The sequence below is a fragment of the Manacus candei genome, unplaced genomic scaffold (assembly GCF_025592945.1).
Source record: "Manacus candei isolate 608988 ecotype Guabito, Panama unplaced genomic scaffold, ASM2559294v1 h1tg000086l, whole genome shotgun sequence".
NCBI classification, from domain to species: domain Eukaryota; kingdom Metazoa; phylum Chordata; class Aves; order Passeriformes; family Pipridae; genus Manacus; species Manacus candei.
Window position 1 is genome coordinate 5767347 of NW_026138134.1, and position 11896 is coordinate 5779242.

Consider the following 11896-nt stretch of genomic DNA (forward strand, 5'->3'; position numbering starts at 1 on the left):
GCTTTTGCTTGAGATTATTCTCCTGTTAGGAGGGTGCAGCTGGGCAGATGCAGGGACCCCACACCTTGGTGCTGCTGGGGTCAGCCAGCCAAGTTTATCCCACATCTCCCTTGAGTGTTCTGGACCCTGCCCTGCTCCCTCCCCCCAAAGGCTCTGGACACGGACTCCTTGTACCCCAGAGGCCTGCACTGAGCTCAGAGGACACCATAGAGGCACAGAGACTTCTCTGCTATCGCTTCCCTTTCCTCTCAGCTCGAGCAGGGCCCAGTTTTTAGCAGAGGTAAAACCTCAGCCAGAGGTTTGCGGTCTTGGCCACATGCAAAACTCCCTGCTGGTTTTCACTCTCCCACGCTTGGCAGAGAGGTGAAACTTCCCCCCTCCCCGGATCCCTACTTAACAGAGAGGTGAAACTTCCTCCTCCTGGGATTCCCCCCCTTGACAGAGGTAAAACTTCCCCCTCCTGGGATCCCTCCTGCCCCAGCACTGTGTGCATGAAGGGATGTTCCTGATGTGTCACCTGCAAAGGGAACCCTCAGGAAGGACCACTGCTATGGAGCACAAAGCGTGCCCACAGGAGTTTGGCCCCAAAACCCTGGAGATGCAGTGCCCTGGGGCTCCCAGGGTGGCTCTTAGCCCTTACCTCCCTGTCAGGACAGCTGGAGAGCTTCCCACGTCTGCTGCCCAGCCCCTCGGTTGCATCAGTGAGAGAAGACAGGTCCTGTCAAATCACAGTGCTCTCCATACCATTACCCAGTGTGGATTTGTCCTTTAATCACACCCCAACTGGGGGATGCAGGAGCAGTGCAGGAACGGTGCTGTGCTGGGTGCTGGGCACTCACTGCCCACAGGTTCACAGGGAGGGTGAGAGGAGCACAAGAAATGTCCATGCACGGGCAGATCGGAGAGGTGGGGGGTTCCTCCAGCACCCCGTTGGCCTCCACTGCTCCTTTCCCTCTTCACATGGCAGCCTAAAGGTCAGCCCTGAGCCAGTCCTCGAGGTCCCCACTCCCCTGGGCCATGGATGGAGGGCAGTGCCTCGGCTCTCCTGAGAACTCCCAAAGCCTGGAGCTGGGCAAGGGCTTCGGGGCAGTGTCCTGAGAAATCCCTGGAGGCAGCTGTGCTGGCAAAGACACAGGTCTGTCTTCAGGCTACAAGGAGCTGCCACCACGGTCAGTAAAAGCTGGGAGCCATGTCCATCATGTCTGGGAGGTGGGATGCTGTGAGCCCCGTCACGGAGACACAGGAGCTGCGTGTGCAAGGTCCATGCTGTGGTCTGAGGGGCTGGACGTGGCCTGGGTGGAGGTGCTGTGTGGGAGAGCCTGTCCAGAGGCTCCTGGGCCACTAAAACGACTGGCACAGCCTCTTCTGCTCCTGCTGGCGCGACCTCTGCAGGGACACAGCGAGGGCATTGTAGCAGCACACACATATACACACCCCACCACACCCACCCCTCACCCCATGGGCAAGCTGGAGGCGTCTTTCTGCCTGGCCCCTGTGGCCAGGGGACCACGCAGCCCCCTCCTGCCAGCACCACAGGTGCCAGGGAAATATTAGGAGGGGCAGAGCAGGAGGGTGGCAGGGCTCAGAGCACTGCCCGGCTGTGAGCAGCACCTCCCGGTGAGAGGAATTACCTGTACGAGCTCTATGCTGTTGGCAGCAGCCACCAGCCAGGAGGCAGGTCCCTTTGGTGCCACCTCAACGTGACAGGGTCCAGGGGAGCCACTGAGAGAGGGTGTGCAGGAGCCTGAGGCAGGGTCACTGTCCTCGAAGAACTGCAGAGGGGACAGCCCGATCTGGAAGAGCAGAACAGGGATGGACGTACAGCTCCTGGGGCTGCACAGCCAGAGGACCTCACCCACAGCACCCCAGGGCTCCCCAGCCAGGGCAGGACCACGCTGGGTCCCCAAAACCTACCGAGTGGTAGAACTCATCACCAGCAGGGTCGATGACCAGCAGTGTCACCCACTCCTCGTGGGCACGGATCCTGTGCACTGTCTGCTCGTGGTCCAGCCCCTCGATGCTCTCGCCATTCACTGCCAGGACACGGTCCCCGTCCTTCATCCCCGCCTGCTCGGCTGGCAGCCCCTCATCCACCTCCCACAGGAACTGGCCTGGCACGGTGAGGGCACAGGGAGGGTGGGGAGATGCTGCCAGACGGGAACTGGCACTGCTGGCCCCCGTGTGCAGGTGGGCACGGGGCTGGCAGCTCTTCCCAACCCTCAGGCACGCCTTGCCCAGGTACAGACCACCCCCTCAGCCCCCTCACCTACGCCCCCCGAGATGCAGTCGTCCTCCTTGAGCAGAAACCCGTAGCCAACTGGACCCTTCACCAAGTGCAGCTCCCGGGCCTTGAAGGGGAGCCAGGCGGGGTCTGCCAGGGCGGCCGTGACCCGCAGGCCCCGCAGGCGGTAGAACTCCTCCACGGCACTGGATGCCACCAGCAGTGTCACCTTGTTGCCGCTCTGCTTAAGCTGGGTGGGAGGCACAGGGCGCTCGGTGACGCTCTCAGCGATGCTCCCAGCCCCATCATCCCTCACCCACCCACGCGGGGAACAGGCACCTTTCTGGTGAGCTGGGTGTGTGAGTAGCTCTTCACGCTGTCCCCGTTGAGCTCCAGGAGCCAGGAGCCTGCTGGCACCCCTGCCCTGTCCGCTGGCCCATCCTGCCTCACTGACAGCTGGAAGGTGCCCTTGGTGCCTGCAGGGAGGAGATCTGGGGTTATTCACCAGCCCGTGGGTGCAGGAGCTCAGGGAATGCCCAGGCACGTGCTGGGGCAGCAGTGACAGTGTCACACAGGGACAGAGGCTGCATCCTGGGGTGCTACATCGGGGAGGCTCCCAGTGCCAGCACCCACTGCCCATTTTACCTTCTGGCCCCGACACTGTGAAGCCAAACCCGCTCTTGTCCCTGGTGACGTGGCAGAGGCGCGGGCGGATGTCAGCGGGCAGCATCTGGGACAGGTCCCTGCCCAGGGATTTGGCAGCTTCGTAGGAATCACCATCCAGCACCGCCAGCAGGACCTGGTTCCCGCTGGCCTTGATCCTCTGCACCACCTGGAAGCACCCAGGCTGTGAACCCCGGGCGGGCACCCCTGGCATGGGGTGGGATCAGGGTCATGCCATTGGCCCTGGGGTGCTCCCAGCTTACCCTCATGTGGTCCAGGTGGTCCACGAAGTGGCCGTTGACCTGGAGGAGCCTGTCCCCGTCCTGCAGCCCCCTGCGCTGGGCCACCCCCCCCAGCTCAATCTGCCGGATGATGTGGCCCTGGCAGCTCAGCTCCTCGTGCAGGCAGAACCCGAAGGTCTCCGTGCTGTCCTTGCTCAGGAAGTAGAAGCGGGGCTCCCCCACACCCTCAGCATCTGTGGTGGGGCACAGCCCATGAGCAGGGGATCCTAACATGAGTCCTCTACCCCATACTGGGCTGGGGGCTCCTTATAAGTTCACCTCCCACAGCTGCCCAGTGTGAGAGGGTGCTCAGGACCCCAGCAGTGCCCTGGTGCCACAGACACAAGGACACCCTGGGAGATGAGGGCGTTTATTTACCCGTGTCCTCAGTCAGTGTCAAGGCAGGGTTGTCGATCCCATCTTTGGGGTTAAATTCAAATTTTCTGAAATGATAAAGGGGCAGGAGAGGCCACGGTTAGTGCAGCATTGTGGCCTCCCCCTGCCTTCCCCAGCCTTGGGGAGCCTGTTCCTCCCAAGAAAGGGCCAGCTGAGCCACAGCTCCTCTTCCCTGGGGAAAGCCAGGAGGGGATCTCCCTCTTGGATCACCCTCCACATCTCTCCCGAGCTAACAACCCAGGGAAGAGCTTCCTGGGGCAGGGCAGCCATGACCCACCCCACCTCAGCTGAGATGTGGCCCAGCACAGCCCGGCTGTGGGGCCAGGAGTCCCCAGAAAGCCCCCTGGCCAAGGGGAGCTCAGGACTTACATGATGGATGTCTTGTCCCCGAGCCCTGCAGAGGGAGAGGAGAGGTCAGCGCAGGAGGTGGTGGGCTGGGAGCAGACCCCATGCTCTGGGACACTCAGGGCTTGTCCATTCCCAGGCTGAGCCTGCCATGCCAGGTGAGGGGGTTTGCCAAGCCCACACGGCCCCCCCAAGCCCCTCTGTCCCCTGGCACAGCTCGTCCCTTGCCCCCACCACCACTGTCCTCTTGCATTCCCAGATCCAACGGGCTCTCACTGCCCAGCCCAGCAGGATCCTGGGGGGCAAAGCAGGGCCAGACAGAAGGAGCTCAGTCCTGAGGGTTTACAGGGCTGGGTGAGGATGAGAAGGGTCACCAGGAGATGGAGACAGAGGCCTTCCCTGGCACACCTCCCTATAGAAGCCCTCCCCACCTCCTCCAGCACAAGGAACCCCAAAACCAGAGAGGGGATTCCTCTCCAGCATCCCCACAGTGTCCATCTGCATTTTCCTGCATGCCTCCAGCTCCTTCCCATGGCCCGCCCAGGCTCGGACATTGCCTTGCTCCGTGTGGAAGCAGGGCCTGGGGACAGGAGCGTGGGGAAGGGTCTCCCCAGGATGCAGCCCCACTCCCCCAGCACGTACCTTCTGTTTGCTTCATGGCTGCAGGGAATGCAGGAGGGAGCAAGGTACAGGGTGAAGTGGCAGGGATGCGTCCCCGCCTCTCCCAAGACGCCCCAGGTTTAATGGTTAAACAGCCCCGACGTCTCCCCTGCCCTCTCAACCCCAGGGCACTGCCAGCCTGGGCTGGGAGCAGGGACCAGCCCCCTGGGACACCCAGCTCCTGATGTTCTGGCTTCCAGGGGAACGCACAGCGGGAAGGACCAACTGATTTGGCACAAGGAGTGGGCTGCTCCGTGCCAATCCAGGAGAGGGAGAAGGGGCAGAGCCCTCCACTCCACCTGCTGGAGGGGCAGCTGCACCAGCAGCTCCCACATTCCTCCCCAGGAACAGCCCGAAGAGGAGATCGAGTCTTGGAAACAAAGTGGTGCACTTTAATGCTCCCAAAGGATTCACAGACAAGCCTGAGCCCCACCCTCTGGCACTGCTGCAGGGGCTGGGGCTCCACGAACCCAGGAGAAAAAGTCCCGTTTGCTCCTGGCCTGGTCTCTGTACCATTCCCACACTGCAGCCTGGAGGGCTGAGCCCCACGTACCCAGCATCTTGGACAGCACCCATCCACTGAGGATCTCCATGTGGATCGGGGCACAGGGGGCTGGGGCACACGCTCCACCGCTCCCTGCCTGGCCGGGGGACGGGGCAGCGGCTCAGAGGGTCCCGTCCTGCAGCTCCCCCAGCATCTTCTTGACCTCGCTCTCCACCCGCAGGAACTTGGCTTTCCTCCAGGGGTTGACGGTCTGGCTGCGGCTGCTCTCCAGGTCCTGCAGGAGGAGGGCGAGGTGCTGCCGCACCCGCTCCCGGTCCCAGAAGGGCAGGTTCCTCTGCACCACGCTCAGGATGTGGGACCAGTAGTCGGAGACGTCGGTGCCCGCCGTGAGGAACACCAGAGCCCTGACGCCGTCCCGGTCCATGCGCAGGCTGTGCAGCGCCCGCTTGCCGTCCTCGCTGATGTCGTTGAAGTACAGGCTGGGAGAGGGTCACGCCGTGAGGGTCGTGGGGGAGCACAGAGGCAGGACAGGGGCGCGGGCACCGCCGGCGGGAGGGAAGAGACGCGGCGGAGCGAACTCACTGCACTTTGTCCAGCGCCTCGTGCTTTTTGGCCACCTCCACCACGCGCAGGGCGCCCGCGTCCGTCAGGGAGTTGTATCCCAGGTTGAGCTCCCTCAGGTGCCGGTTCTGGGCCAGGTGGTGGGCGATGGCCTCGGCGCCGCCGTCGCCCAGCGCCGTGTGCAGCAGGGACAGCCGGGTCAGCGAGCGGTTCCCCGCCAGCCCCTCGGCCAGGAGCTGAGCCCCCTGCTCGCCCACGGGGTTGTTGGCCAGCCTGCGGACACGGGGGGGAGCGGGGAATGGCTCGTGGTGGGCGGCAGGGACAGTGCCATGCAGGGACACGGGGCAGTACTCACCGCAGGCTGCTCACCACGCACTTGTCGTGCAGGAGTAGGTCACGGATCTCCTGGCAGGCGCCGGGGCCCAGGCTGTTGAGCTGCAGGCTGGGGCAGAGCAAGACACGGGGGTGGCAGGACCGAAATGGCTGTTGCCCGTGGGCCTGGCAGCCCTGCCCTCTCCATCTCCCCCAGCCCTCCCCATCACTGCCCTACTTGGGCTCCCCAAACCAGGCCACGCAAGGTTTCCTCTCCCAAAGGGAGCACACTGATCCCGCTCCGGAGCATCGGCCAGCAGAGCCAGAGCCAGCAGGAGCAGGGGAGGGGATGGGGGTGTAGGGTCTTCAGGGTGGGTGAAGGTCTGAGGAGGGATCAGGACTCCTCCAAGCCCTCCTGAGCATCTGGAGGAAGGAAGTGCGGCACAGCCCAGCTGCAGAGCCCCGTCCAACTCTGCTGAGCACGTCTCGCCACCACCTGGGCGGCAGGAAGACCTGCAGCTCCACAAACGTTCTGGAACAACTGTGGAAACACCTGCACGGCTCACACTCCCGCCTTTGGGATGCCCAGCTCCTCCCAGAGACAGCGACACGGGAATGACGGATGGCTCCAGGGAAGGACTCGGGTCTGCCAGGGCAGCTGGCAGCACAGCCTGTACCAGCTGCTGGGAGCTGCCCAAAAATTCCTGCTGGAGGGTGTGCTGGGACTGCAAATCCCAGCATGCCGTGCCCTAGCAAGGCTGCTCAGGGAGCGTTGCATGTTGGAAGCTGTAGTTCCCCAGGTCTGCACTGAAGATAAACAAGGGCAGGCACGCCCTGCCCTACTTTTTCCATGCCTGGGCTCCCAGTGCATCCATGAGATGGGCAGAGCTGAGGGAGAGCCCAGCCTTTGGGCACTGCCCACGGGCAGGAGAAGGTGGTACTCACTGGAGAGCTTTGCATCGCAGCAGGACAGGGAAGAGGGTCCTCAGGCTGCTGCTGTCGAGGTTGCAGGAGGTCAGGTTGAGCTCCTCCACCTCGTGGCACGTGGTGCCCATGACAGAGGCCAGGACAGAGCACTTGAGAGGGGTCATCTTGACGGAGGCGAGGTTGATGGCGCGGAGGGAGCGCACGGCCTCGGCCGTGAAGCGCTCGTTCTGGAACTCGTGCAGGAAGAACAGGTAGTCCATCAGCTCCGAGGGGGGCAGCCCCTTGTGGCTCTTCCTGATGACCGTCTTCTTCATGGCCTTGGCGATCTCGAAGGCCGCCAGGTTCTTGATGGAGCAGCCCAGCTGGTCCAGGATGGCGCGGTTCCGTCGGGACAGGATCCCGCCCATGAAGATGGGGAAGAGCTCAAAGACCTCGTCGTCGGGGGCCTCGTCGGGGTGGCGCATGGGGCCCTCCACGCCCAGGATGCTGGAGTTGATCTGGTCCAGGACATCGTCGTTGTAGTAGTCCTCCTCCTTGAACAGCTCCTCTGCCATGGTGTGGGCGATGGCGTCCCGCTCCTTCCCGCTCAGCCGGGAGAAGTAGCGGGGGAAGATCTTGAGCAGGTTGAAGAGCACGGGCAGGAAGCGCAGGGGCAGCACCTTGGAGATGATGTTCACCACCACGGCCACGTCCTCGCTCACCCTCCCCATGACCTCCGACAGCTCCTTCCCCACCCTCTGGGCCAGGGTCTTCTTCTCGCCCAGCACCACGTAGAGGGCCGCCAGGTACTCCTGCATGGCCGGGATGGTGAACACGAAGGTGTGCTCCTTGCCTGGCTGCACGCACGGGCTGAGGAAGAAGCGGAACACGTCGCTGCGGAAAACCTCCAGGAGGTTGAGCTCGCTCTCAGTCTTCATCTCCACCTCAAAGCACTGCTGCAGGTCGTCCTCTGAGAAGCAGGTCTTGCGGTTCATCACCCCCTCGTAGGCCAGCTTGCCCACCGTCTTGGCCACGTACTTCATCATGGAGATGTTGGTGGGGTCGGTGCTGTCCAGCACCTCCCCGCTGAAGTTGAGCCTCAGGAAGCTGGTGTAGATGCCAGTGAGGGTCTGGGTGGGAGGCACCGTCCTGGTGAAGTAGAGGAAGTGCAGCGTGGTGCACACCAGCCAGCAGTAGGAGGGCAGGAAGCAGGCGGCCGTTATTTGGTTGTGGCGCTCCAAGTTCCTGGACAGCATCTCCACCAGGTTCTCCTGCTCGGCCGAGCTGCCAGCCCTGCTGCCCTCCCCGCTGCAGTCAGGATGGCAGAGGCGCATCTGGAAGTAGAGCTTCTGCAGGTTGGTGTCGGAGAAGCCGCAGATCTCGGCGTAGCGGCCCACGTACTTGGAGGGGATGCGGCGCACGGCCGAGGGGCGCGTGGTGACGATGATGCTGGCCTGCAACCAGAGGGCTGGGTGAGCCTGGAGGGGCCCAGCAGGGTCCCAGGTGCATAACCCACACACAGGTGCACAACCCACACACAGGTACACCACCCACACACAGGTGCACAAGGATCACCCCACCCGGTTCAAGAAGCTGCTGGGCAAAGGGCACTGGATCAAATTAGGCCCTGGCAGAGGGGATGGAAGGATTTTCCCTGTCCCCTGCTAGACATATGTGCAGTGTGGAAGACCACAGCCCAGCAGACTGCCTTCACTACCTTACCAGGCCTCCCCAAAGTTCCCACAGAGACCACCCAGAAACAGTGATGTGAGGCCACCTTAGTGAGTCCCTCCAGTCCCTCCCCTCCCTGTTTGCTCCCAGTCAAGCTGCACTACAAGTGATCACCTGAGCAGCCCTGCCTGTGATGCCTCAGGGCCCACACCCAGCCTTTCTCCAGCACAAAGGAGCTGGGGGGAGACACCGACCTCGGGCAGGAGGTATTTTCTCAGCAGGTTGACCACGATGGCAGAGGGAGGCACGGGCTCGTTGGGGTCACAGCACAGCTCCGTGCCAGCCAGACAGAAATCCAGGTTGAGGCGCTCCAGGCCGTTGAGGATGAAGAGCACCTTGAGGTTGGAAGCCCCCAGCACGGGCACCACGTCCCGGAGGTGCTGGTACTTCTTGGTTATGAGGCGGCGCAGGGAGATGGGGGCATTGCTGTGGGACAGGTCCTCGCAGGAGAAGGGGATGACCAGCTCGAAGCGGGGCAGGCGGCCGTGGCACCAGTCCACCACCATCTTCTTGATGAGGGTGCTCTTGCCCGTGCCCACGGTGCCGTACAGCACCACGTTCTTCACCTGCCGCCCGCAGGCGTCCACGTCGAAGAGGTTGTGGAGGCTGATGACCTGCCTGCAGGGCTGCTGGAGCTGCTCCTGGATGGTCAGGTCAGGGGAGGGCTTCAGGATCTCCTCCAGGGAGCTCTCCCGGATCACTGGGTCCACGTGGACGGCGTCCAGAGAGAAGGAAGGGCCGAACTGCCGCTCTTCGTTGGGCTGGTGGCTGAACCACGCAGACAGGCTCTTCTGGTGCTTCTTGATGGCACCTGGGAGGAGGAGGGTGCTTAACAAGACAAGGGCAGGGGGCTGGGGAAGTTGCCTACCCCAAACCACTGCAACAAGGTGGCTGCAGCGAGGGGACAGCACCCAGTTCTTGCTGACCCTCCCACTGCCCAGGGCAGCAGCTGCCCCCAGCCTGCTGTGCAGGACCCTCCACCCAGCTCCGGGCTGCAAGCTCACCTGAAGAGGCCACGTTCCTCAGCTGGGACTGACTGTGGCGAGAGGAGCTGGGGTGGACAGGATTCTCCCCAGAGCCTCCCTGGTAGCCAACATAGCCCCTGCAAGAGGAAGGAGAGTGTCACGGGGAGGGGGCAGGGCCAGCAGCTCCCAGCCCTGCCTGGGGCAGGGTGGGCAGATCACAGGTGAGTGCCGTGGGAAGTGCTGAGTGGAGCCAGCTCACCCCTTCCTTCCCCCACACCAAGAGAGAGCGCAGGGCTGGGGCAAGGGCACGGCTGGGAACCAAGGGCAGGTCAGCAAGGCACGTGCTGTGCATCCCCAGCAAACCCACAGCGAGGCACAGGAGCGGGGCTGAAGGCAGAGCAGGCAGGGACTTGGGTGTGGGTGTTTTTCTAGGTGGAAGCAAAGCAGTGTCTGTGCCCACAGAGCCCTGCTGGCCCCAAGGCAGCCACCTCAGCCACCCAGGCCCCGTGGCAAACAGAGACCCAGTTGTGTGGCACTGTACCTGGGGAGAGAGATGCTGCTTGCACGAAGGATCTTCCTGAGGAAGCAGCTGCCTGCAGTGCCTGAGGGGGAAGAAGAACACACAGAGTCAGGGATGGGCTTCTCCAGCCCAGCAGCACTGACCCCACCCAGTCCAAAGGCTTCACACCTTGCTGGGGTGACCCACAGACTGTAGAGCTGGGGAGGGATGTCACTGGGAGCAGGACAGAGCCAAGGGTACAGTCCCACAGGCACGGAGCCCAGCTCACCTGGCACTGAAGCAGCACACACGTGCACACCCCGGGTGCTTCTGCCCCACGACAGGGATCTCTGCATCCAGCTGCCCCAGGGCAGGCAGCTCTGGCATTGCATGGCCCGTGCCATCCTCACCTGAAAGAGAGGGGGTGCCCACAGGTGGGTGAGGGGCTCTGGGGTGCTCAGCATCCGTCCCACGTGGGGCAGGGCAGGATGGGGCGGTGGGGCTGTGGTGCAGCAGTGCCCTGCCCAGCCTTGCCTGCCCCAGTACGGTCCAGTCCGGCAGAACCGGCTGTGCTGGTGCTGACTCAGGCTCCCGCCCCGGCTCAGCAGGGCGATCCTTCGGGAGCACGGGCTGTGCTCACAGCCCACAACATCCTGGGAAACCGAGGCACGGCGGGAGGGGGGGGGTGGTGGAGAGGGCGTAAGCAAACTCCAGCAGGTAGGAAGGGACACGAACAGCGACGGCTTGGCTCAGTCCTGCCAAACGCCGGGCTTTCTACAGCGCATCCAGAGGGAGAAACTACGGCACGGGGACAGGGGCAGCTCGGGGACAGGGGCAGCTCGGGGACAGGGGCAGCGGGGCTGACCTTGAACCGGGGTGTCCTGGTCTGGATGCCTTGGCAGCCGGCAGAGCCCAGAGCGTCCCGTGCCCAGCTCCCAGCCCCCTCTGCCGAGCAGAGGGCCCCGCGCTTCCCCCTCTTCGCGGACCCCAGTGCCGCTCCCGGCCCACGAACCCCCGCTCGCCGTGACCTCCCTCCCCGCTGCTGCCGTGCCCATGGTGGCCGGGGCCGTGGCGGGGCAGGGACACGGAGCCCGGGGCAGTGGTGGAGCCGGTGCCAAGCAAGGCTCGCAATCGGCTCCGGGTTACCTCCAGCTCGCGGTTAGCTCCGGCAGGATTCCGAGCTCACGGAGCAGAGCCCCGGGGCCGCTCACCCGCCTCCTTCCATGCCCGTCCCGGCGAGAGGCTCGGCTGCGGAGGCGGCTGCTCTGCAGCAATAACTTCCTGCAACGCCATCCCTGCCCCGGCCCGCCCCACGCCCAGCGCCTGCCAAGCTCCGCGGGCGGGACGGGAGGGCGGCCGGAGGCACAGCGGCGAGGGAAAGCGCCTGCACCCCGAACACGGGGACGCACGGAATGGGGGAGGCTTGGGTCTTACCAGATGTGCCGCTGGGCATTTCCTCCGCGCGCATCTGGCGGCTCTGCATCCCCGGCTGCATCCCGGCTGTGCAACTGGAGCCTGCGAGGGGTTCTGCTCCTGAGCAAATCAGCTGCTCGGCTGCCACCCTCTCACAGGGAGAGGGAGCAGGGAACAAAACAGCAGCCCCACCAGGAAAAGGAGCTGGAGGAAGCTGGACCTCAGCGCGGGTGGTTTTGCCTGGCTGTGTAACACCCGCACACACACACAGAGACATCTGTACCTGCCCTCTCGCTGCTTGCAGATCAGCTGTGGTGGTGCTGAGACGAGAGACAGCTGTGTCAGCGCTGCCACATGCACCCTGCTTAATCCCTGGGTGCTGTCTTGGGGTGCTGGGACAGAGTGGTCACACGTGGGTAACGATGCTCACACCCCAAA

General features: G+C 63.8%; 2 protein-coding genes across 5 annotated transcripts; both read right to left on the reverse strand.

Moving 5' to 3' along the window:
- Positions 1–746: 746 nt before the first annotated feature.
- On the reverse strand, positions 747–5263 carry NHERF4 (NHERF family PDZ scaffold protein 4). Of its 2 annotated transcripts, none has more exons than XM_051812264.1 (10): positions 5120–5263; positions 3931–3955; positions 3544–3608; positions 3148–3359; positions 2867–3053; positions 2561–2697; positions 2267–2471; positions 1915–2111; positions 1632–1793; positions 747–1386 (listed from the first exon to the last, which is right to left on the reverse strand). In XM_051812264.1, the coding sequence occupies exons 1-10, from the start codon at positions 5157–5159 to the stop codon at positions 1342–1344; spliced, it is 1275 nt and encodes a 424-aa protein (XP_051668224.1). In that variant the 5' UTR covers positions 5160–5263; the 3' UTR covers positions 747–1341. The 2 variants fall into 2 exon arrangements, with proteins under 2 accessions (XP_051668224.1, XP_051668223.1); XM_051812263.1 differs by lacking the exon at positions 5120–5263 and adding an exon at positions 4549–4800.
- NLRX1 (NLR family member X1) lies at positions 4938–11340 on the reverse strand. 3 transcript variants are annotated; one of them, XM_051812221.1, is made up of 9 exons: positions 11192–11340; positions 10335–10455; positions 10088–10148; positions 9586–9683; positions 8776–9392; positions 6890–8304; positions 5988–6074; positions 5654–5905; positions 4938–5550 (listed from the first exon to the last, which is right to left on the reverse strand). In XM_051812221.1, the coding sequence occupies exons 2-9, from the start codon at positions 10447–10449 to the stop codon at positions 5232–5234; spliced, it is 2964 nt and encodes a 987-aa protein (XP_051668181.1). In that variant the 5' UTR covers positions 10450–10455; positions 11192–11340; the 3' UTR covers positions 4938–5231. The 3 variants fall into 3 exon arrangements, with proteins under 3 accessions (XP_051668181.1, XP_051668182.1, XP_051668183.1); XM_051812222.1 differs by lacking the exon at positions 11192–11340 and adding an exon at positions 10911–11167; XM_051812223.1 differs by having other exon boundaries at positions 5426–5550; positions 5615–5905.
- Positions 11341–11896: the final 556 nt, after the last annotated feature.